Consider the following 25,703-nt stretch of genomic DNA (forward strand, 5'->3'; position numbering starts at 1 on the left):
GCCACACTCGCGCAGAAACACATACATTCTCATTAATTTGCTCTCTCTTTCTCTTTCTCTCTCCATTTCTCCCTCTCTCACTCGCTCACACAAACACACACTTTCATTAAATCCCTCCTTCTCTCTCCTCCTTTGTCTCTCTATCTCTCTTGCTCCCTTACAGTGCCTTGCTCTGTCTCTCTCAATTTAAATGGAACTTTATTGGCATGGCAAGCGGGATTGTTTTTTGCCAAAACATTACAGCATCAAATTCAATAAAGGTTGAATAGTCAAAATCCCTGCTTACTCTCGGCCTTCTCTCTCTCTCTCAGTCTCTCTGTATCTCTTCTTTCCCCTCTCTGCTCCTCTCATTCCTCTCTCTTCCCTCTTTCTGTTTTCCTCCTCTTGATTTTCTCCCTCTCGCCCTTTCATCTTCCCCTCTTTATTTCTCTCATCTCTCCATCTCTCCCTCTCTCCCCCTGCTCCTGTGTCTTCCTCCCTTCACACAGACGATCCCCAGGCATGCCCCCACACCAACCAGTAACGACTTCTCTGCTCTAAAGTCATCAGACATGTATGCAAATATTATTATTCCCCCTTATAACTCCCCTCTCTTTCCCTCTCTCCCTCTGCTCCTGCCTTCTCCTCCTTCGCTCCGTTCTCACCCCTGACTCCTCTCTTTCTTTCTCCTCTTAATGGGTTTCTTTTCATTCTCCTGCTTCTCCTCTCCTCTCCCTCTCTTCTCCTGCTTTCCTTTTCTCCTTTCTCCCTCTCCTTCTCTTGGTTCCTCTCGATTATCTCTCCTTATCTCTCCTTTTCTCCTCTCACCTCCTTTCTTTGTTTCTACCTCCTCTCTTTTATCCTGTTTTCCCCCTCTCCTCTTGCCCACTTCTCTCTCCTCCTGTGCCTCTCCTTTCCTCTCCTCTCCCTTTGTTCTCTCTTCTCCTCTCTCTCTCTCTCTCTCTCTCTCTCCTCTGGCCCAGGTGCGGTTGCTGTACTGCTCCCAGGAGGAGGCTGAGCTGGTGTTCCGTGCGGCCTGGGCGGCGGGTCAGGCCGGAGCCTCTAACATGTGGTTCGCGGTGGGGCCTGCACTGTCCGGGCTCGGCCTGGAGGGCCTCCCCAAGCGGCTGTTTGCAGTGCGGCCGCAGGGCTGGCGGGACGAGCCCCGCAAGCGGATCGCACAGGGCGTCTCCGTGTTGACCCACGGTGCTGTGGCGCTGCGCAAAGACACCGGAGGGACGAACTTTGTCACCAACTGCCAGACGGACGCCAACAGCACACACAGAGTATATGGGAGGGTGAAGTAAGTCGCCATGGTCATAGATTCAATTCTAGCATCCGCGCCATATCTATCTGGCTTTTTGTTTTTCATTCCACTTCAAGTCTCTGTTTCACATCATTATGTAATATTCCACATGAAACCTCCTCGGCTGCTCTGACAGCAGGTTCAGTTATCGCAGCAGCTCCCAGACTGGTTTGTCATATGCGCATGGATATCCTCAGGGGTAAACCGATCCTTGCACCCCACTGTTTTGACACTTTGTCACTTCCATAGAAAAGGCAAGTTGATGCAGAACCAAAAAAGTTGGCCCAGGTCTTTGAAAAAAAACCCACACAGAATTGCTGGTGAGGTGAATGAACTCTCTAAAGAAAGCTTCATTTTACTGCCACTTGCTGTTTACTGTCAGTAACTGCAGAGCAGCTTCATTTTGGGCACATTTGTCACTCTGACACTAGATATGTACAATTACAAACCAGTAACGAGAGGAGAAGACTTCCTACCCAAACAAGGAGTCAGATAATGGACCCAGAAATACATTCACAAACTATTTTTGTGAAACTATTTTTTCACAGTTTATTTTCTGTAACCGTTTGACAAGGACATTGTCTCTGTTTTTACCTGTCTACCTGTTTTAAATCCCAGTCTATGAAGCAACCCTGCATTTTTCTCAACCTGTTTTTTCCAACATGTTCCAACAAGACTGTCTCTCTCCATCCTTACTCCCTGACACTATCTCTCCCTCTCTTTGCCTCAGATACTTCAACAATATCACCCTCGCCGGGCGGGACTACTCCTTCAACAACGAGGGCTACCTGGCCAACCCGTCTCTCGATGTCATCTCCTACAACTCGGACCGAGGCTGGGAGGACGTAAGCAACCCCCCCCCCCACCCCCGGGGGAACACCTCTTCCCACTCCCGGCAATCACCTGCCGCTCTTTCCCCCGCCGAGCGGCGGAGATCTGACCCGCAGTCCCCACTCAGACACCACGCAGTGGAGCCTCTCAGATAGGCATCTCCCCCCGCGGTGCCTGCTGGTTTCGCCCACAATGTGTAGATGGGCTGCTGTGATTAGCGGAGCCAGGTTTTAGGTGTTGTCAGTGGCATCACTGTGGTGCCGCGTCCGGGGTGGGAGGAAGTTTCGCACACAAGTTGTGGTTGCCACGGCAGACTCCGGGCAGCGAGCGAGCGAGCAAGCGGCTCATTATTAATGACAGTCCACTGACACTGACCTCAAAATGATGTGGCGGAGGAACTGCCAGAAAAAAAAGCCCAATTTAGGGGTGAATGGGGGAGAATGCATTTGAACTATAGATCACCCTGACAACAATGTCAAAGAGGAGAAGTGAATCACAGCAGGGCCACAGTACAGTATGTGTGCACAAGCGTCAAAATAAGTAACTCACATAGCACTCACAGCAACACAAGCAGAGCATAACAAATGCACACAGCAACATACTGTATACGGATAATGACACACAGAAAACGATGTAGTGTGGTAGGCGTGTGGCCTGACCCCACTTCACTGTGGGTCACATCAGTTGAAATTCCAATTTATTCAGGATTCAATTTGGAAACGGACTTAAAATTCTGCTCCATGAAATAAACCCAAATGGAGATGGATTTAATCCTCAAACCAGGACATGGCACTCGGAGAGAGCGCTGCGAGAGGCGAGAGAGGCGCTGGTGGGAAAGGGGAGGACAGATTCCGAGCATAGTGGGGAAAGTGGAAAAGCTTTGACAGCGCACGGCATACACACACACACACACACACACACACACACACACACACACACACACACACACCACCACCACGGGGGAAGAAGAGGCGCAGTGCGTGCTGCTGTATGCACAAATGCCCCAGAGAGCCTAGCGAGTGAGCGAGTGCGTGAGTGAGTGAGCGGGGAGGGTGCAGCGCGCCTGAGCTGCAGGTAGGAGAGTTCAGGGAGACCGCGCAGCTGCCTCGGGCGCGCTGAAAGGTTGAACGCGGCTCATTTAGACTCCCACGACGCCATGGAAAGTCAGGACTGTTTAGGCTCTTTTGTCTCTCCTGCCTGTGAGTGCACTGCTGTGGTGTGCTGGGTGCCCTGTCAGAACCTGCACAATGAAACAAACAAATAGTCTCAAACAGAGAAACAAACAAACAACCCCCTCCTCCATGAAATATGGCAGCTTTTGCGGGTCTCTCTGAGCTGCAGCAACTCCCCTCCAGTCCATAGACCTCAGTTCTTCACAAACAGTCAGCTGAGAGCGATACCACCCCCAGTTTGTGGTTGTGTAATGCAGCAGCCTGATACCCGTGTAATGGAGCCTGCCTCTCTCTCTCAGAGGTCTGTGTGCTTCATTATACGGCTCTGAAATTAAGAACAGTTGGTCATCATTCTGCAAATGGGAATGTTTCCTCGCTGTTTTTCTTCTTGGGCGGGTTAAAAGTCTAAATCGGAGTGGTTGTGTTGGTAAAGTGCTGCGTGAGCACTATGTGGTGAACACTGTGTTCTTTGGCAGAATGCTCAGGCGGCTTATTTAGTTGCTTATCCTTTTAGACGAAGTAGAGTAATTCTGCTCAGTTTGTCTTGATTTCACCTTTGATTGCTTTTCAATTGCAGCTCCAGCATCAGTTTTCATCTCTTTTGACCGTTGCGTCATTTTTAAAATGGAAAGATGATTGCTGAGAGGGAGAGAAAACTTTTAAAGATAATAACAGAAAATCAACAGACAAAGATTAATCAGAGCAGAGGCTTAATGTGTTTTACAAATAATTGCTTAATACATATTCTACTATATAATATCAATATATTTTGGAGTTTTTAAAGTGTTAGTAACATGAAAAGTGTTGAATTAAAAAAGACCTCAAATGCAAAATGTAAGGCATGTTGAGACTCAACGAGTTGTTCCTAATGATCTCCGCTTATTAGCTGATATGCTCTTCTAAATAAAGATTTCTCAGTCTAGCTAAACCCTGGTTCCCACCAATGCAGGATGAGTATGCAGTTCTAGCTCTTTGTGATTCTTGGATGGAACCCCTCTTGTGCTCTATTGTTGCTGTTTCTGATCATTTTCTTGGCCCTTGGTTCGACGTTGTTGAAGTTAAGATGTCTTCCTCTTTCTGACACGGCATGCCCTAAAATAACTACTACAGCACATGGTCTGAGAGGTATACGCAGAAGAAAAAAAAGCCCCGCTGAATATTTCTGAGGACATAAAAGAGGACTATACCGACATGACAGTCGGTGCTTTGCATCATTAGCATGTAGATATCGCAGCTCCAGGCGGTTTTTCGCAAGAGAGAGAAAAAAATGCTCACTCACACCCGTATCCAGCACAGCCTCCGTACTTTTGACATGTCATGCATATTTTATAGATCTATGTTTTGTTCAGAAAAGCTAGAGTACAAGCTGGTGCCACCTGTTTGGATGTGCTTCTTTTAAACCACTGTGGTAGGCTTTCTGGTGTCTGCATCTCTCGCGGTGAAAAGACAGCTGTTCAGCTCGGAAGCGCACCTCCGCACCCCCCTCTGGAGCCCTGCCCTGCTGTTTACTGGTGCTGTTTCACTGATGACACTAAATCTGCTCTTGGTGCACTGCTGCTGAATAGGGAACAGAAAGACGTGGAATGGTGCGATATTGTATATGTATAAATCAACTGTTTAATGGTTGGGATAAGAGTAGGGTTAAAGCATTCGCTACCCAACTTGCCAGTGATTTTGTTAAAAACAGAAAGCTCATGAATTATTCAATCTGACAATCAATCAGGAGTGAGGATAAATCAATAAGTGTGTTAAATAAAAGCTTACATTCGGTGCTGGCTTTGTTGGAACTGCTAATTGCACTAGCATAGTTGCTGCTGCCGCTATAACCTTAAGTGGGCTAGCCGCCCTACACAGGCAAGGCCCTGCAGGAACCAACCTGCTGACTATTGCCTTTTCCTTTGAATCCCTTTCAATTAGCTTGCCTGCGCCTCAGCCCTCAGGTCTCGTGGAGTATAAACCCGGGATAAGGGACGGACAGGCACTTACTGCACCACAGCAATCTGCCCATTACACCTACGGTATATGTGCTGTCTCTGCTTTTATTGAATATTTAATACTCTTTTCACAATGACTTGGGCCCATTACTGTGTCTCCTGCCAGCGAGCGTGCCGCTTTGCTGTCGGGAGAAGCACAGCAGACTGTTAGCAATGATTAGCTTAGGTCAGTGGTGCCCCAGGGGAATAGTGTGGTCCTCGGTGTACGGCGGGATTAAAAAAACAGCCCAGCCGTAGCTATATATCTGCATATGAATGCAGTGAGTTTTTCTAGTGCTGTAAGTCATTGGGATGTGAAGTGTCAGCTAGCGTGGTGGTTCTCTGAGGAATTTACCACAACTCCTCAAAGGCTCATTTATTAAAAATGAGTGACCACGTTGTATGACTATTCATGAGTATTTAGTCCATAACCTAGACATTGTTGGTGCCTTGCTTAACCAGTTCAGTTAGCTTTTGGGGAGACACTGTGGAAAATGCACAGTTTAAAAAAAAAAAGCACACTTTGCATTATATGCTGTGAATATTATCAGAGGGGTTAATTTGGAATGTTTTGTTCAGTAGTTGTTTATACAACAGTGCCCTTCTGACAGACCTCCGCTCAGTCTCTGACTAAAATAATTGAACGCTACAGTATGTTTCTCCCTTGCTATGTGCCCATTTGACCCCCCTTGCTTTCTGTCTGTGGGAAAAAAGAGCGTGACCTTTCACTGTCACACAGCACTTAGTGAAACACCCAAAGTCCCCCAATAGAGTGCCCAAGGAGAGAAGTGCAGCAAAACGCTGCTCATTTTTCACTGCCTCTGAATGTAGCGCTGCACCCACCAGCCACCAGAACACAGGACCTAGTTAGGTAATGGCTCACTGCAACGGCCTTCGCTCATGTTGCAGTTGAAATGAGTTGAGCTCTCATCTGACCTTTGACTGTGGTGGTGTGATTAAGGTCATTTCCATAGCAGCAGGTGTGAGGGGTGTGTGTGTGTGTGGTGTGTGTGTGTGTGTGTGTGTGTGTGTGGGGGGGGGGTGTCCAGCACTGACCCTTGCTGCGTGTGCTCCCAGGTAGGATCGTGGGAGAACGGCGCGCTAAGGCTGCGCTACCACACGCTGTCCCGCTACGGTCAGTTCCTGCAGCCGCCCGACGACGCCCAGCACCTGCACGTGGTCACCCTGGAGGAGCGTCCGTTTGTCATCGTGGAGCTGGCTGACGCCGCCTCGGGGACCTGCATTCGAGACTCCGTCCCGTGCCGTCGGTCCCTCAATGCCAGGTCAGACCCCCCTGCAATCCATCAGCCGCCTCGCTGCTCTTTGGCCCCAAGCCGCTGTCCTGCCCAGATGGGCCAGGGACAAAGATCCCCTCGCCGGCACATTTTCAATCATCGATCAAGCAGTCACTTTTAGTTTTTTTGCTGTCTGTTCCACCATTATGTCTGTCCCTCAAAGACAGCGAGTGTCAAGAAGGGAAGAAAGATGGCTCTTAGGGCACTGCCTCCTCTCACTCACTCAATATAGGATTTTTCTCCAGACTGTCTGAAATAGTAAAGGTGATTTCCTCTCTCAATCCAGCATCAGCTCCTTTATTTTATTTTCCATCTTTTGGCCTGCTCCCTCCAGTGTCAGGTCACACTGTGGGGGATTTGGGGCTGTAAAACCTCTAGTACCATTTCAATCAACTTGTCGTTTGCTGTCGTTTATTTCTTTGACCCCTCCGGCCACCCTGTCTTAGGTGTAGGTCTTGCTGCAATCTATCACTCTCAGCCTATGGAACATGCTGGTGCTCATAGGGGTCCATCGCTGAGGATAAATATAATTTCTTTTTCATATTTCTATTCATTCTCTTTCACCATATTCCCAAAAGCTCTCAGTGTTCTGCTGCGCTCACTATCGAACAAAGAAGAAGAGTGAACTTTATCTTCCTGCCCCACTTTAAAGTGACATTCCTTGTTTTTTCTCAGTATCCTGTTCTTACTCCATCTCTTTCTCTCTCTGTTTCCCTTTCAATCTCTTTTTCTCTCTCTCTCTCCTTCTCTTCTGTCCAATCACCTGCTCTTATTGCCATTCTCCACAGTTGCCCACTCGGTCGGCTTTCCCTTCACCTTGCTTTCCCCTCACCTTGTTTTTTCTGTTTCTTTGTTTGTTTCTTTGTTTGTTTGTTAGTGTTCCTTCTTCTCCTTTCTAATCCCCGACTCAATTCCGTATTTTCTCTCTTCTTGTCCTCCTCCCTCAGTTCCCTCCTGGAGGGGGTGGCTCCCGTGAAGCAATGCTGCAAGGGCTTCTGCATCGACATCCTCAAGCGCTTGGCCCGGATCGTGGGCTTCACCTACGATCTCTACCTGGTTACCAATGGGAAGCATGGGAAGAAGATCGATGGTGTCTGGAACGGCATGGTGGGAGAGGTAAGACGATAATGGAGTCTGGAGGAATGATGTGCTGTCAGGGAAAGAGCCCAGTTGGGCACACTGGCTACTAGTCGGCTCATAATAAGGCCACTGAATTGAGAACCAGCGAGGCTAGAATGGACTATGGAGTCTCAGCTGTGAGTTTAGGCTGGGTTTCTGACCTATGCTAATTGCCGCAGGTTGTCTTACAGTGTATCAAGTGACCCTGCTCCTGGCATATTTGTAGTCTTTGCGCGGGGTCCTCTGGGTAGGCTGCATTCTCTGCTGGCGAGGAGGAGCCTCCGGGACTACCAGTGAAATACCACGCGTCTTCTCACAGGAGACTTATGAGGCGCTAATGATGGCCTGTGTGCTCTTTCAAACTCGCTTTTTCTCTCTCCCTCTCCCTCTCTTTTTCTCTCTCATTCTCTTGCTTTTCACACACATAGACACATATGAAGATGCACACAGACATGCACACACATACACACACACAAATCCCATTTTTTCTCCGTTTGTCGGGTCTGTCTTGGATACGCGGCAGTTCCCTGTGTGCGAGGAACAGGGGGGCTGTTGTTTTGTGAGAGAATTCCTGCTGAGATGCTCGCACCCCTGGGGTAGACTTGGTTAAGGCGGTTGCTAGGGAATCGGAAGCAGTTCTTTTTACCGGCACACTCGCAGCCTCTTTTAGCATCTTCCTGCAGATCTGCAGATCCTTGTCCAATGACGTGACAGCACGCCCCCAGAGACTCAGGCTAAAGGTTATTTTCTCAGGCTAATTTTTTTTTTCTCCTGCTTTGATTTTTTACGGTATGGCCCAAAGGCCTCTCCAGGATTTGACTTATACAGCAGCTTGATGCGCAGCCAGCCAGGCAGGCAGGCAGATTGACGGAGCTCTGGAAAAGTTGCAGCAGCAGCTACACTGAAAATAGCCCTACTCATTTCAGATCGCTGATAGGGGTTCTGAGGTCTCATTTAACGGAGATAAAATAGAAGAGCTTCCGACCGTTGCTGTGCCCTTAGTTGGACTTTAAGACAGGTTCCATAGGATATTTTAATTGGCCAGTGATATTGACGAATGAAACCGGGTGCCTTGATTTATTATCTAATCAATGACCTCAGTTAACTTGTTAAGTTGTGAAGAAAGCCCCCAATCTTGCTTAGCTCTGTGTTCCTCCAGAATTCACTTTCTTGTAGGCAGTGAAATCTGCATCTGTTGTTAAATGCAGTGTTATTCATCTTTAATTGACAGGGATGCCGAGCCAATTGTTGAGATGAATCATTTAAATTAATGTGTGGGTTAAATAAGTGAGGAACAGTTATGCATCAGATGCATTCTCTACATTGATATTTCAGTTCTAATGCATAAACATTGCTGTTAAATTAAAAAAACAGTGTTGAAAAAGAGCTAATGCGTTTCTTGTCTCGCGTGTGAATGTGTTTCGAGTTTTTTTTAATGGGATAAATTATTGTAATGATATGTAATTACCAGTTCCTGCTCCAAGTTGGCAACCACATAATCACCTTTTCTCCTGTCATGAATAAACCATAGAGGTGTACATTTTGATACTGAAATGATACAATAATGGCTTATGATTTTCTGAGCTAGGTGGTGTATAAGCACGCTGATATGGCCATCGGCTCGCTCACCATCAACGAGGAGCGCTCACAGGTGGTGGACTTCTCAGTACCTTTTGTGGAGACTGGCATCAGTGTCATGGTCTCCCGTAGCAACGGCACAGTCTCTCCTTCTGCCTTCCTTGGTGAGTGACAGGAGGGAGCAAGGGGCCAGTTTGACATTAGATTACGTCTGGATTGTCTGCTACCCTAAGGTCACTTATCACAAGACTGTTTTGTTAAAGTTGTAAGATGTTCTATTGCCGTCACTGATATACATGCATGATAGTGGTACATGTATGACGTGGGCAAATGGCAATATGAATGCCAATAATATGCAATTGACCACATGAATAGAAGAGACAAAAGAAGGGAAACCATAACAGATATTCTCCTTCCTATTTCTCCTGACATTTTTAAAAATAACCCACTTGAAATATATAGATAGATAGATAGATACTTTATTGATCCTCAAGGGGAAATTCAATAATTTCCCCTTGAAAGAATATATCAATGTTTTATTTCTTTGTTCTCCTATTTGATGCTTTCAGAGCCTTACAGTCCAGCTGTGTGGGTGATGATGTTTGTCATGTGCCTGACGGTAGTTGCGGTGACCGTCTTCATCTTTGAGTTCTTCAGCCCCGTCGGCTACAACCGCGACCTTCAGAGTGCCAAAAGTGAGTGCTGCTCATCAGGTTTGGTGGCCATGTTGTTTCAACAGTCTTGATCACTACACTGCAGCCTGTGCACGGTAGTATAACACAGAGTTGTCCGGCCTTGCAGTGTGTGTTTGTGGAAGAGGCCAATTGCAACATTCATCACTTGGTCTGAATTTATCATTTGCTTATTTATTCACTGGTCTGCAGACCCTCTTTCTTACTTTCCAGAAAGCCATGTATAATTTAACACTGCAGGTTTTCGCTCTCATGGTTTTATGGACGCCTCTCCCTCATAGTTCATTTTCTCATTTTTATATATTTCTCCCCTCATCTTCTCTCTCTGCTCGCACCCCATCCCCAATCCTCCTCATCCATCTTTAATGGAGGAGCTTTATCCTGCAATCAAAATCTTTCTAAATTTCAGCTCTTTTTATTGTATCCCTGCTGTCTTTATGTACTATTTTGAATAGAATTGAAAAATCTGCAGGAGCAAGAGAAACCTGCTCAGGGCAGTTTTAGTGATTGAAGGGCCAGGGGAATGTTGCTGGCCTGTCAACTTTATGGCGGTTTTGTGGCTACTGTCAAGCCGTGGCGACAGCAGGAGAGGGCCCGCGTTGCGGAGCGCGATATAAAGACTGGCATTTTGCTGGCAGAGGGGGAATGTGGAGAGTGAACAGATTTGCATAGCCACGGATGCCTAAGCAAGCTCTGGGGCTGAGCGGAACAGACAACTCTTGTGTCGCCCGCGATAAAAACCAGGAGAGGAAGTCGGAGGCTTTGAGCAGCGCCCGCGTCTCCGTCCCCCTGACTGACGCACGCATGGTGAAATCGCCTTTGTTCTCCCGCTGTCCGTGAAGGGACGTTAGATTTGGGCTGGGGTAACCTGAGTGGCTGCTCCTTGGCAAAATCGGAGAGAAAAATGCGGCTTCTTTTTTCCCCCCTGCTTGAACAAACATTGGTTAATGAAGAAAGGAAATGCACAATGCACACAGTGAAAATCAAATGGAAAAAAGTCAAGAGGCGACACACTTGATGTAACCATTACAGCATCTTTTCTACCAAAACAGCATGTTCAACAGGATGCTCAATTCAGCTCTTGTATCCTCACTATTCACACGGGCAACAACAGATGCAAATCACTTTTTTCACAGGGCCAGTTCTAAATGCAGCTGAGATACTTTGCAAAACTCTGCATTCAGAAACACTCCCTATGGCTTTTTTAAACACACCATATGAAAACTTTTGACAATCAATATTCTCTGCATTGCTAGCTCAGTTTCTGCTGCAGCATCTGAAGTGATTAATAGCAATGCTAAGTGGGGGAGAAGAGCTTGATGCAGTTCCAAGCCTGAAGCTATGATCCCTGAAGTTAACCTCTTTAAGTCAACAGAAGAAAAAAAACTCCATTGCATTACAATAGGTGCTGATGTTCGCTTTGAACAGCAGCTAAAAATAGCAGCATTAAAAGACCACAAAACTCCTTCTGGCACCATTGAACTCTTCTTCAGTCCCAGTGATCAAACATCAAGGTTGCAGAGATGTTGCAGGTGTCGACAGGTTCACCACAAATGAGTTCAGAACAGCAAAATCATCATCTTTTTAAAATCCTTGAAGTAGTATTTACAGCATATCAATGGCTGTGAGAGTTCAGTGAGAGATCTATTGGTAGAACTGAAAGTGGGAACCAATATTTTGTTCCTTACCAATGGTCAGAATGTTCTGTGAAAATGTTCATAATGGTTTTTTAATGTCCTTTTTCTCCTACAATTTAAACTCTACTTATACATTATGACAAAATATATCACTGTGATGAGCAGGATTATCACTGTTAAAGATTGTGTTATCTTCCTCCCTGCTTCCTTTTGCTAGTGTACAAGATCAGCTCAGATGAAGTGTCTCGGTTTGAGGTTTGAGCGGGGAAGGCCAGTCCGCAACCTCCAGACAAACACTTTTTCCTTGGCCTGTGCTACACTTACACAATTTTGTGAAAATTGTACTGGTAGTTTTTTGCGAGAATTGTTGAGAGACATACCGCACCGCAGTATGGTGCAGTAAATGGAAGCTCCCAACTTAAACGTCTTTGACACCGATATTGTGGAATAAAACTGGGCAGGTCCTAATAAGCTTTGATTAGTATTGCTGTTAAAGGAACATGGCATTTTGGGATATTAGCTTATTTGCTGTCTTCCCCCAGAGTTAGATTAGATGATACATACCCTTCTCATCTCTGTGTGTGTAGTTTCAGTGACTGTCAGTCTGACGCACCCACCATTAGCCTTAGTCAAATTTGTGATCAACAGTACATATTTTAACAGTGGTGATTATTCTATTGTTTTATTAACTGCATCATTGAGAATGTATTTTATTTAAGCAGTAGGATGACTGTCTGTGTATGTGTGTGTGTGTGTGAATGAATCAGCTACTGTGTGCTTGAGTGAGTGTGTGTGTGTGTGTGTGTGTGTGTGTGTGTGTGTGTGTGTGTGTGTGTGTGTGTGCGTGTGTGGACACGTGCACATGTGTGTGTGTGCATTGCCTAATGCTTCATCATTTAGTTTTAGATTGCCAATATATATAATAATATGAGGAAATTTGCTGAAGTTGGCTATGTTTTTGACCTAGTCTTCAATCTGTAATGTGTTAGTGGAACAGTGTGGCTGAGCACCAGGTTGGAAAGATAGTTCTTATCTTTGCTCAACTCTTGGTATTGCAAGGCTTTATAATCAAAGGAATGTGGATCACTGAATTCTAGGTGTACAGAATTTGATTGCCCTTTTTATTATATTCAGAATTGGACATTGGCCTAATTCTGCCCTGCATGTATTGTTTGCAGACTATCGATGGACTCATGTAGGGTCTCAGTTGGGTCTTTTTCCAATTTATCTAGTTCCTGATTTGCAAATGGGCCCTACATTTCAGTGCCATAAAGGGCAATTGGTTCTATCACTGATGCAAATATTTTCAGACAAATTCAGATTGGAATTTCAGAAGGTATTTGTCTTTTTATGGCAAGTAGAACCCTGCGTGCCTTGTCTCTTAGGTTATTCGCTGGTATGGCATGCTAACTGTTCCTTTATAATTAGATCTGAGGCCTGGGTAAGTATACACTAGAATCAGATTGCCACAAAAGTCACTACCTTACTCTCAGTCTGTCACCCACTCCTATTAATTGATTAATTAATTAATTTGTTCATTCATTCATTCATTCACTCACTTGCTCATTTGTTCGTTTGTTCACTCACTAACACTTCCTTCTCTGTCTCCTGTAGAACCCGGCGGTTCTAAGTTCACAATAGGGAAGTCCATCTGGCTCCTTTGGGCTCTGGTATTTAACAACTCTGTGCCTGTGGAGAACCCCAAAGGCACCACCAGTAAGATCATGGTACTGGTCTGGGCCTTCTTTGCTGTTATCTTCCTGGCCAGCTACACTGCCAACCTGGCTGCCTTCATGATCCAAGAAGAGTACATTGACACAGTGTCTGGCCTTAGCGACAGGAAGGTAAGTGATAGAGGATGTGTGTGTGTGTGTGTGTGTGTGTGTGTGAGAGTGAGAGAGAGAGAGAGGAAGAGGAAAAAGATTCACAGTTGTACTGATAGATATGTAGCGCCGGCTAAAAAACACTTTTAGAGACACAGTGTTGGCAAATCCCTGTGGACCTTTCCCCTGGATCTTATTTGAATAACAACATTATAATGACCCTAGAATGGGACCAATGTCACATTATTTGTTTGGGATAATTTTGCGGAATTGTCTGTTCTGTTGGAATTCAGTGGAGTAATGAATGAGTCATAAGCATGTAGGTGCTGAGATATGTTTTTGCAGCTCTCTGACTAAGCCCATTTTTTTTTTACCATACTAGCCTTGCACAGTCATTTCTCCAGAGAGACACCAGCAAGCTATTAACAATGTATTAACCTGTTGCTCTGACTGTATTACAATTCCAATTTAGCCTGGATAAATTTCCCCCTGGGATTGATCCCTTGCACTTCCACGCAAAGTAGGCGAGGCGCCTCGTGGACCACTTCCAACGATTGCGACGTCTCATTTCGGGGACAGTACATGCTACAAATGTGCCACTCTTTCTCTTTCTCTCTCTCTCTCTGGGCGTGTGCATGCTTGATCTCATGGTGATTCTGTTGAATGCTCAGGTTTTATGGCGTCATGATGTTGGGGCCGAGGCTCAATTTTCAATTAATTTCAGTTTAGTAGGGAGCAGTGTTTGTGTTGGTGAGTAGGTGGCGGGTTGATTCATGACTAGTGGCATGCTATGGGGTCTGCGTTTGATGTTATGGTGATTGGATGTGGGGTGGGGTGGGGTGGTGAGGAGAACCTCTCGTGCTTGTGAATCAGTGTACTGGAAAAGATGATGGGAGGACTGTGGTTTAGGCTTCCTGATTTAAAAAAACAGCTATTTAGGGTCTGTGGGACTTGGAGAACATGTCACAATCCCCTTTCCTGTGTAATCCCTGCATGCCTCTCTCTCTCTCTCTCTTACTCTCTCTCTCTCTCTTTCTCTCTCTCACTATCTTTCTCTCTCTCTGTCTCTGTGTTGCTAGCATTTGTCTTTTTTCATGCCCTTAATCAAGCTCTATTGGCACGCCAATTTACAATTGTGCTGCCAGTGTGAAGAGTGCAATCAATAGCAAAATAATGAAGAGGACCAGCAATAACAATAACTGCAATAATGGCTTCTCTCTCTTCCTGTCTTGTTTCTCCCTTCTCCATCACTCCCTCTGTTTCATCCCTTCCTCTCCATCTTAGTTTCAACACCCCACAGAGCAGTACCCCCCTCTGCAATTTGGTACGGTTCCCAACGGCAGCACGGAGAAGAACATCCGCAGTAATTACCCAGACATGCACCAGTACATGGTCAAATATAACCAGAAGGGCGTGGAGGAGGCCATCGTCAACCTCAAGACTGGGTGTGTGCCTCTCCACGCCTCTCCGCATCCGTGTGACCTCACTTTCCATCACTCTCCTCTCACCTCCATTAGGTCTCCTGCTGCCTTACTGTCTCTCCCTCTCTCTATCACACTCTGCACTCTCTCTCTTTCGCTATGTGTGTGTGAGAGTGTGTGTGTGTGTGTGTTGGGACTGTTTAATCCTCGAGAGTTGACTCTTCCTAAGCCTCTGTCATCTCCCTCCTGCTATCTCTTCCCACGGCCCTGTTCACCGTCAGATTTAAAGTGCCACAACATGAGATGCTTTCACTTTCTGGTGCCCTCTCCCTAGCAACCCCCTTCTCTCTCTCTCTCTCGCCCCTCATTCCTTCTCTATCACATTCTCACTCCCTCTCTTGCCCTCACGACCCCATCCCCCACCCACCCAACCACCCACCCACCCCCACACACACATGCACGTGCCTAGCTTCCCTCGCATACCATTACACTTTTAATCCTCATCCTTATTTCCTCACCCTCACCATGCTGCTGTGTGTGTGTGTGTGTGTGAGAGAGAGAGAGTATGAGAGTGTGTGTGTATGTGTGTGTGTGTGTGGCTGGGTGGCTCCTTTGCTGTAAGTGTGCATGTGTGGCTCCATTTAAATCTAATTCTCCTCATGCGCTCTGTTGTTTTGCATACCCCTCTGCTCCTCCTTGATCTGCGCTGACCGTCCCCTGCTTAACCCCCCCCCCCCCTTTCCCATGCAGGAAGCTGGACGCGTTCATCTACGATGCGGCTGTGCTCAACTACATGGCGAGGAAGGACGAGGGCTGCAAGGTGATGACCATCGGGTCGGGGAAGGTCTTCGCCACCACGGGCTATGGCATCGCCCTGAACAAGAACTCCCGCTGGAAACGACCGCTGGACCTGGCCCTGCTGCAGCTGGTGGGAGACGGTGAGGGCTCTGACAGGGGCTGGAGTGAAGGAGGGAAGGAAGGATGGAGGGAGGGAGGGAGGGAAGGATGGAGGGAGGAGGGATGGGGCCGGCTTGCGGAGATCAGCAATGGAGAGATAGAGACGGGGCCAAAGTCACGGAAAAAAGATGGAACGCTGAGTTTAACAAGACAGGAGCCTGAGGCTGAAATGTAAAATGATCCCGTCTCTCTCTCTTCCTCTGTCTCTCCCTCTCTCTTTCTTTCTTTCTTTCCATTTTAACTGCCATGTCTCACTCTCCATCTCTAAATGTTCTTGTTCCTGTCTTGGTTTCCCTGTCTCTCATGGTGTGTATTGACGTCTTGTTCTCTCTCGGCTTGCCTCGCTTTCTCTTCTTCATTGTGAGGGCTGCACTGTGTCTCTGTCTGTGTCTGTCGCTCTCCTCTTGCTGACGGCTGAAAGAAAAGCTTGGCTTCAAGGTCGCTTTGTTCGACAGGATCGTCACACCATGTCGGCTGGTGCTGCCATAGTTATCGTAGATTAACTGGGAAAAGAGGGTGGGGTGGGGGTGGGGGGTGGAGATCCGAGGGTGAGGAAGGGTCAGTGTGAAAGAGAGTGAAAACGAGCTGCTGAAGTGTGAGTGCAAAGAAAGAAATAGAAAACAGGTGCTAATAAGTGTGTGTGAGGGGTGTGTGTGTGTGAGGGGTGTGTGTGTGAGGGGTGTGTGTGTGTGAGGGGTGTGTGTGTGTGTGTGAGGGGTGTGTGTGTGAGGGGTGTGTGTGTGTGAGGGGTGTGTGTGTGGGTGTGTGTGTGAGGGGTGTGTGTGTGTGAGGGGTGTGTGTGTGTGAGATGGGGATGGGGGTGGCAGTGGTGCTTGGAGATGAGCATGGGAAGAACACAGAAGCCTCATTCGCCGGGTTCGCCTGTTTGTTTTCTTGGGGAAACAAATGGTGGTCACGTATGGACACACCCGGGCCAACCCAGCGTGGTAATTGCCAGCGTTTCCATGTGTGTAGCCGTGTCCCTCCTGTCCCTCACGCTTAGAGCTGGACTCCACGAGTGGAGATGTGCCGCGTTGGAGCACAGCTGATTGGGTGCAGCTGTGGTCGACCGTCCGACAGCACCCGCTTTAATTGTCATTTGCACTGCTCGCCACACACACTCACACAAACACATACACACGCGTGCCCGTATGCAGAGTGTATTGTCTCGACTGGGCGCTCTGTTTGGGCGTGCGTTTAAAATCCTCTTTTGTCATGGCGAGTGAGACAAAGCCCCCCGCACAGCTGCCAGGTTCCTCTCGAGCCACTCAGCCAGTCGCCGCGCCAATTTGGTGCCAGGTCCGATTCACTAACACCCTCGTTAAACAACGCGGCACGGGACAGCGGCTTTACATGGAAAATGAACAGAAACGTTTGTGTTTATTCTGTCCTTGCGTTACCTTTAAATCCCCCCCGAATGCACTGGGCTTTTCTATTTAGCGGCTGATGCTAATGGCGCACTATTAGCTGGAGGGATTACAAACTAAGCATTACCTAGAAAGCGCGCCGTCTCCGGGCCGACATAGCCAGTCTGACCCTCTAGTGACCTGTCCACGTTGTGCTGCCAACAATATCGGATGCCAGCAGCTTTCCAAAAAAGAGCCTAAAGAGTGGCGACAGTATGAGAGGGCACGACACGCCAGGCTAAGAGAATAGCGCGGCTGAGGTGGTGGACGCCGACTGAACCAAATGGACGAAATCCTTTTTGTCATTCTAATTGGCGGGACGAGGCAGCAGGCGGGGGGATTGAGGCTGGCGTGATGCTGCCACATCAGCAGGGCAGAGTGGTTTATGTGGCAGAGACGGGAAAGAGTGCCAGCAAGATGCTGATTGAAAATTACAGGAGATTCATTATCACGGAAACGGCGCAGGATCAACACACAGATTGGAGCCGCACTGGTTTACACATCAGCACACAGCTGCTTTCTCAACGACATAACTGCAATGGAGACATGGGAGGTGTATGCACCATATATGGGTAGACTATCTATTTGGGTAGACCGCATTATGGGTAGACAGCATCTATTTGGGTAGAACGCATTATGGGTAGACAGCATCTATTTGGGTAGAACGCATTATGGGTAGACAGCATCTATTTGGGTAGACCGCATTATGGGTAGACAGCATCTATTTGGTTTGAAATCGACCAAATGTACTGTGTTAGTGCAAAGCCTGGAAGAGGCTTCTCGATTGATGGAGACACTACAGGCAGCAGAGATTTTTTTGTTTTATCTCTGAGCATTTATGTCAGCCGGTAGTAAATGACATTTGCAGCGGAGTGTTTTGTTGCTATTGATGAAACGGTCGTTGAACTGGCTTTTTCTGTAAACTGACGATCTGTATACTCCCGTAATGGGATTCACTCATTTAATTCATCAAGGACAAGCCCTTGTAATGTATCTCATTCAGATGCTGTGTATACAAGGTCTGTGTAGTCATGAATTGTCATGTAAATGAGGCAGCAGCACATGTTTGACAAGGGTGGGCTTGTTTGCTGCTCTGTAGATCAAGAATAAGATGTTGAGATTCTCCAGGGTCCAGCAAACACATCTCCTACATGCACACACAGTCTTATTCACACAAAACACACACCACACGGACACACACACACACACATGCACACACAATCCCCACATGCAAGCACACACGTACACACACCATCAAGAGGCTGACCACCTTCTTCCACAATTAAATGATAATGATCTCCCCTTCCTCTTGCCCTGTTTTAGTTTCTGCCTCTGCTCGGACGATGTTTCTTATTCCATCGCTCCTCTTCACCTCCCAACTTTTATTTCTATTCACCCTCTCCAAGGTGGCTCTGGTGGATTTTGTGTTTACACACAGTGCTCCTCTTTCTCTCTCACTGACACACAAGCACAAACACACAAACTCTCACACACTCAGACCAACAATCGTCTCTCTCTCTCTCTCACACACACACACACACACACACACTCAAACATTCTAGAACAGTTTTACTACCTGTTCTTTCTCTCTCTTATCTCCTCTTTATCACTTTTTACTCTCTCTCTCTCTCTCCCTCTGTACGGTTATCGCCGCCACTCTTCTCTCGAGACCTCCCTCTCCTCTCCCCTCTGCACGCTGAAGAGGGGAGGCCCTGCTGTTTGTCATAATGAGACAATCTCAGCCTCTCTCTTCCATTTTAGCTTTTTTTATATTCCCCCTCTCCCTCCTTCCTCTCCTGTTCCCTCATTCCCTTCAGCACAATTCACCAACAGCGAGAATAGGGAGGGAGGGGGGGGAAAGTGAATCTCGTTCCCTCCTGGTCCCTTGCTCCTCTCGTCTCCTCGGCGCCATTCCATCTCTCACAGATAGGATATGAGGAGATTGGAATGCAGAGGCGGGTCTCCTCTTGCCTGCGGCCCTTGCACCTCTCCTCGCCTTGCGCTGGTTTGGAGTCGCAGCTTGATCTTCCCTCTCCTAATCCTTCAAGGGGTTAGACAAGCAGGCTTCCCTTCCCCTTTACTGCTAATAAATGTTGCCCTTCGTGCCCTTGTATGATTAGCTGGTGTGATCCCCACCCCTGTGACTAATATCTCGTCACCTCGTCTAACCCACGGTGACAGATGCACTGTCCCTCCTTGGAGGCGTTTGACCCGCCAACCTTTAATATCTTAAGTACTCTGTGATGGCAAACAAACAGGGAACACTGAGGCGTTTTAATGAATAACCCCTTTAAGGGCACACCGAGGCGTTTTAATGAATAACCCCTTTAAGCCTTTATTGTCTTTTACTTCTCTCTGCCACCGGGTCTTAACCAATCGGCCATCTCTTGCCTGATCCCCCAGCTCGATAACCACACTAGCCTTTACACTCCCCCTCTGCCCTTGCATGTGTGTGTAAGTGTGTGTGTGTGTGGACCATTTATCCTCGCTGTCTATCCTTGCCATTCTCCACTGCAGCCACAGCATCAGTGTTATTTTTGCAGCACCCAATAAAGCAGCCTGGCTCCATGATAACAGCGTATCTCACACCTGTCCTCTGGCCAGTCTGTCATCTCTCCAGCTGCTCTCCAGCGCGGCCTCACCGTCTCCCCTCTAATCATGCACTCATATTTCTCCCTCTCTCTCTCTCTCCCCCTCTCTCTCTCCCTCTCTCTCTCCCCCTCTCTCTCTCCCCCTCTCTCCCTGTGGGCCAGATGAGATTGAGATGCTGGAGCGCCTCTGGCTCTCGGGCATCTGCCACAACGACAAGATCGAGGTGATGAGCTCCAAGCTGGACATCGACAACATGGCGGGCGTCTTCTACATGCTGCTGGTGGCCATGGGCCTGAGCCTGCTGGTGTTCGCCTGGGAGCACCTGGTCTACTGGAAGCTGCGCCACTGCATGAGCAACATGGGGCAATCTGGCAAGCTGGACTTCCTCCTGGCCTTCAGCAGGGTGAGAGAGAGAGAGAGAGAGAGTGAGAGAGAGAGAGAGAGGTGTCGGTGGAGGTGGTGGAGGAGATGATGGAGGTTGGGGGGTGGGTGTATATGCGCATCACGGTATTGATTACACAGAGAGAGAGCTGTGAAGCTACATGGAGAAAGGCGCTCAGGCGCGGGATGGCTGCTTTACTATACGGAGCGAGACTTCTCGCATCCTAATCCCGGCAAATGAAATTTTAATCCTTTGCTAAGGAAATCTCTGCCAAGCCTGGAATCGATAGGGTGAGAATTATTTATTTGCTGCAGGAACAAAAATGCAGCTGAGCTAGTAGATCTTTATCTGTGTGTGTTGTAGCTGTGTTTTCACCCCCCCCCCCCTGTGTCTCTGTGCTGCAGGGCATGTACAGCTGCTGCAGCTTTGTGGACGAGACGGTGCAGACCGTCTCCAAAGTCACAGTCCCCTCCCATCACCACGCCTCTGTGGTCCAGGCCCAGCCTCCGTCCCACATCATCCCGGCAGCGGTGGCCAACACGGCCATCAGCCTGGCCCAGCAGCAGCAGCAGGCCCCACCCCAGCAGCCACCACAGGGGCCCCCGCCATCCTACAAGACCCCCCTGCCTGGCTCGCCTCCCACTGGGGTGCACGGCGGGCCGGGCTTGGGCCCCTCCAACCCTCCCCTCATGGGCGCCCCGCTGCCTTGCTCCACCTTCCTGCCGCGGCCTGACCGCAGGCTGGCCGTGGTGGACCGCTGGAGGCTGCCCAAAACAGCAACCGCTCCAGCGCCCCTGGGGGTGAGGGCAGCCATGACCGAGATGCCGCCCTACCCCCAGAAGGTGCCCGCAGCGTGGACCGGACCTCCAGGAGGTGGCGCGGGGGCAGCGGCAGCAGGGCTGGACGGATATAAGCGCTATTACGGACCCATTGACCCGGAGGGACTGGGGCCCTGTGTGGAACAGCAGACAGGCTCCCAGACCCCCAAAACAATCCCCAGGGGTCACCCCCAGCCACCACCGGCCACGGTGGCGTACTACCAGGAGAAGGGCATGGACCATGGGGTGGGGAAGAAGGTGGTGGTGGGTGTCGGCGGAGGGGGTCAGGGGAAGGGGGTGAAACCTTTGGGGACCCCCCGGCTGCCTAGCAAGAGCCAGACCCTCGGCCCGCTGGCCCCTAACCCTCCACTGCCGCACCCCTCTCCCCCTCTCCCCTCATCCTTCTGGAGGAAGCGGCGGCCCAAGAAGCCCAAAGAGCCGGGGGGCCCCCTGTACGAGAACATCCTACCGCTGGGCCGTCGGGGCGGGAGCCGGGACGGGGCGCGGGAGCCGGGTGGCAGGCGGGGTCGCCCCTCACCCCCTCTCCCAATCCCCGTGCCTGTTCCACTGTCCCCTACGTACACCCCTCCGTCGCCCTCGCCCTCGCTCCCTTACACGTCCACCTCGTCCACCACCTCCACCTCCAGCACGTCCTCCACGACCTCGGCGTCCTCCTCGCGCTCGACCTCCCCGTCGTCCACCTCCACCACGTCGTCGCCGAGCACCCGGGACCGCGACGTTGAAGACGAAGAGGATGAGGATCTGGACGAGCTGACGGAGGAGTCCAGCCTGCTGCAGGGACACACGACGAAGAGGGACCGCGAGCGCTCCCTCCTGTCGCCCCGCTCGCTCACCCACGGGCCGCCGCCTCCGCCCATACCCCCGCGCAAGCCACGGCCGCCCAAGGGAGAGAGGGAGCGCGAGAGGGAGAGAGAGAGAGAGAGGGAGAGGGGTGGCAGCCAGCTGGCACAGCTGCAGGAGTGGTGGGCCGGCTGGGGCGAGAGAGAGAGGGACCGCAGCGGCGACACGTCCGACCGGAGGCGAGAGAAGAAGCGCAGGAAAGACCGCGAGAAAGAGAGGGAGAAGAAGAAGAAGAAGAAAAAGAACAAGAAGAGGAAAAAGCGCGAGGAGAGGGAGAGAGAGCGAGAGCGGGAGAGGAAACGCCGCAAGGTGAAGAAGAAGAAGAAGAAAGCCATGAAGACCAAGAGGAGGAAGAAATCCATCGCCAGCAAGCGCTCGGAGCCCGAGGAGGGCGACGCCGAGGCCGAGAGAGAGGGAGAGGGTGACGGAGACAGAGAGGGCGAGTACTCCTCCTTCTCCACGCAGTACCGCAGCACCTTCGGGGAGAAGAGTCGTGAACCGGCCTGGGAGGGAGAGAGGGAGCGAGGGGGGAGGAGAGAGGGAGGGGAGGAGGAGGGAGGCGAGCGAGGGGATGAAAGCGGAGGCCGGAGCCGAGAGAGGAGGAGAAGCAAGAGCTCGCAGTCGCAGCCGCACTCCCGACCGCGCTCGTCCAGCAAGCGCTACGCCAACCTCAACAAGCTGCCCTCCTCCGTCAAGTTCTGGGTGAGTGGCGGGAGCGGTGGAGGAGCGTCCACTGCGGACCCGGCCGCCCCGTCGCCCCCGTCCTCCCTCCACACGCTCTTCCCCTCGGCCAAGCGCCGGCGGAGCAGCGGCATGGAGCGCGAGTCCGAGGGCCGGGCGGGCGAGCGACGGCCGCTGCTGATGCACTACGAGCGGGGCCGGCCGCACACCAGAGAGGGCCTCTCCTTCCACGAGTGGGACTCGGAGGAGGAGGAAGAGGAGGTGGAGGAGGAGGACGATGAGGAAGAGGAGGAGGAGCACAGGGAGAGGGCCAGGCGGAGAGTGGAGGGGAGGCTGCGGGGCACGGGGAGAGGCGCGGTGTCCGAGTCCGAGAGGGACAGAGTGAGGGCCGAGGAGAGCTACTCTGACGAGGGTTCGTCTGGGGAGTTTGGCCGCTTCGAGAGGTACTGGGAGGGCAGTGGAGCAGCGGCCGCTAGTGGCATCGGGGGAGGGGGCTGGTTCTTCGGGACGTACCCGGCCAGGGAGAAAGGCGGAAGCGTCAACAGTCGGGACGACTCCATCCTGGGCCGGTCAGAAGGGTGGGGGGTGAGCGGGGACTTCTGGGGGTCAGGCGCAGGGGTCGGTTGGGGGGCTGGTGGGGGCAGCGGGGGTCTGGGTGCTCAGTGGCCCCCACCCCCGGCGGCTCTCCCGCCCCCCAGGCGCTACTGGTCGGTGGACAAGCTGCCCATGAAGGGTGACAAGAGGGCCCGCGGGAGGGGCAAGGCCCGCGTTAGGGACCGGGAGCTGGACGACGGCGCCTGTGCCCAGTGCGGGCCGCACCCGCACGGCCGCTTGCGCTCCAAGCGCGGCAGCGCCCCCTCGCACAGCCAGGAGGAGCTGCTGCCCCACTGCCACAGCTTCAGCGGGGGCACGCGCCCCAAGCCCTTACCCCCCACCCCGGACGCCCCCAAATCCAGCAGCCAGTCCAACCTTAGCACACAGCAGGCCCAGCTGGGCGGCGACCTGGCCTCGCAGCCGTCGCCCTCGCCGCCCCAGCCCCTGCTCTCCCCCAGCGGCAGCGCCTCCCTGCCCATGCCCATCCCGCCGCCCCCGTCGTCCGCCTCCGTCTCCCCGCCGCCGGCGCTCTCTCCTGGGCCGGGTGGCTCGGGGGCCCAGGCCTCGGCCAGCGCCAAGCTCCAGTACCAGAGACTCCGCTCGGTGCCCCAGCCCCGGCGCTTCTACTCGCCGCACCTCCCGCTCAAAGCCAAGAGCCTGTGCTCGCGCCGCGGCTCCGCACACTTCTCCAGCCTGGAGAGCGAGGTATGACAGGGGGGGAGCGAGCGAGAGGGGGCCGCTGCTCCGGGACGGCTGCGCGTGTGCGTGCGCTCGGTGGTCCGCCGATGCTGGAGCGTCACGCACATCCACACCACGCGCCTGGAGGACGAGCGCTACCACAGCGACGGGGCCGGGGCGGCCGGCTCCTCCTCGTCGGCCTCCGTGGCCTGGGACAGCCCCGCCGTCCTGCACGTCCGGTCGGAACTGAGCATCACGATGTCATCCTCCGTCCTCCTCTCCTCCAGCGAGAACAGTGGCTAGCCGGGGTTCCGGAGCCCGTGAGTAGTGATGTCATGTTTACACACACACACACACACACACAACACTCACACACATACACAAACAAACAAACACACAAAACACACTCACGCACGAGCACCCTCATACGCAAACAAGCCAAACATCTGTGATCACTGACATGCGACGCTGGGCACACCTCCTGACAGACAGTGAAGACAGACTGGTGGGTGTGCCATCTGCGGTGGTCAGCTCACGGTCCACCTGTGCTCTGAACTAAAGAGGGCTGTCATTACGCAACATCACTGACCTCTGATCCTTGGCTGGTCTAGAGAATGGCATCCTCTACATGACATCTACCACTTTCAATAGAGAGCCACCCAACACCGTATGTTTTCCAATTTTCGAACAAGCCAGTGACCTCACTTCCTGTTTGCAACCATTCACCCCTTTTCCCCCAAAGGCCACAACGGAAAGCGATGTCCTCTCGAACAATGACCTTTGACTGCACAACGCCAACAGCTAACGGGCTCTTTTTCTGTAGACTCGTGTAGATTTCATAAGGAGACATTTCACTCACCTCAACGGAGCTTCTCACACCCCCCCCCCCCCTCCCAAACTGCAAAAAGGATGCCTCCATGTCACAGTGACATCAAACACAGACATCACTGCATTCTAAAGAGACAGGCATTGAAAGAAAAAAAACAATAAGAACAACAAAAAAGAAATCATGTAGCAATTTTTTTCAGTGTTCATTTGGTTTCTTACTCCTGTTCTCCCCAGCTCCTTGTTTTTGTATTCTATCTATCTATATATTGCATTCACTGTGTCAGTATTTTAACAGCGGGGCAAATTGACTGTGACTGATGTTAGATGGGGGGAGCGTTCAACGCGGGTGCCAGTTTTTTTCTGTTGTTTTTACTCAAGCTTTTAAACCATTATGCCAGTTTCCCATCATTTACTTCTACATCTGGGGCCGCAGTATTTCATGTGCAAGCAATACATCATTACCTATTACTAAATGGGCAATTGGCTGCAATATTTCTAATTTGCACTAGATGGCTGCATAATATTAAAATAGGTTAAAACCCATCAGAATGGTTGAATCTCTCTTTTAAGCCTAATTGTCATTACATTGCCTTGAGGGAGACATCGTTACTTTCAGATATAAAGACGTATAGTGTTTTCTGGCCCCATTTTGGGTGTATATGATTTTTTATGAACAGTGTTGATCTATTATTTGGCAGACACTCTCTCCTATGCAACGGAGACGCATTTTATGAAGCACAAAAGGTCCTGGCAGTTCTCAAGGCAGGCATCATTATGCTATCATTTAGTGCAACAAGGACACCACTCCACTCCTCTACTCATAAAACCCTTTTGGACGTGCAGTGCATACTAGCATGTTTACATGCCCTGACACACACACACACACATGCACTCAAACACACACACACACACACACACACAAACACACACACAAACACACACACACACCCCTTTACAGTATCCAAACACAGACACATGCAGATTAGGGCTGTGATCATTTCTTTGCATTGGTAAGATGCCATTTCAAAAGCCGACATGCTAGTGGTTACCTTTTCTTGTTCAAACTAATGGGGTTTCTAG

General features: G+C 50.3%; 1 protein-coding gene across 1 annotated transcript in view; it reads left to right on the top strand.

Moving 5' to 3' along the window:
* The window catches only part of grin2db (glutamate receptor, ionotropic, N-methyl D-aspartate 2D, b), a 38,359-nt gene extending 14,261 nt beyond the window's left edge, over window positions 1-24,098 (top strand). The window contains exons 7-21 of the mRNA XM_076281304.1: window positions 963-1,282; window positions 2,016-2,130; window positions 6,339-6,544; window positions 7,504-7,672; window positions 9,264-9,417; window positions 9,823-9,948; window positions 13,197-13,426; window positions 14,690-14,850; window positions 15,577-15,764; window positions 19,943-20,184; window positions 20,568-21,165; window positions 21,262-22,306; window positions 22,496-22,784; window positions 22,890-23,822; window positions 23,943-24,098. Of these exons, the coding sequence (XP_076137419.1) occupies window positions 963-1,282; window positions 2,016-2,130; window positions 6,339-6,544; window positions 7,504-7,672; window positions 9,264-9,417; window positions 9,823-9,948; window positions 13,197-13,426; window positions 14,690-14,850; window positions 15,577-15,764; window positions 19,943-20,184; window positions 20,568-21,165; window positions 21,262-22,306; window positions 22,496-22,784; window positions 22,890-23,822; window positions 23,943-24,098 (4,932 nt within the window). The remainder of the gene's footprint in view (window positions 1-962; window positions 1,283-2,015; window positions 2,131-6,338; window positions 6,545-7,503; window positions 7,673-9,263; window positions 9,418-9,822; window positions 9,949-13,196; window positions 13,427-14,689; window positions 14,851-15,576; window positions 15,765-19,942; window positions 20,185-20,567; window positions 21,166-21,261; window positions 22,307-22,495; window positions 22,785-22,889; window positions 23,823-23,942) is intronic.
* Window positions 24,099-25,703: the final 1,605 nt, after the last annotated feature.

Source organism: Alosa pseudoharengus, unplaced genomic scaffold (assembly GCF_046254945.1).
Source record: "Alosa pseudoharengus isolate Yale_2024_CS ecotype anadromous, Long Island Sound unplaced genomic scaffold, YU_APseudo_1.1 YU_APseudo_1.1_scf_12, whole genome shotgun sequence".
NCBI classification, from domain to species: Eukaryota; Metazoa; Chordata; class Actinopteri; order Clupeiformes; family Clupeidae; genus Alosa; species Alosa pseudoharengus.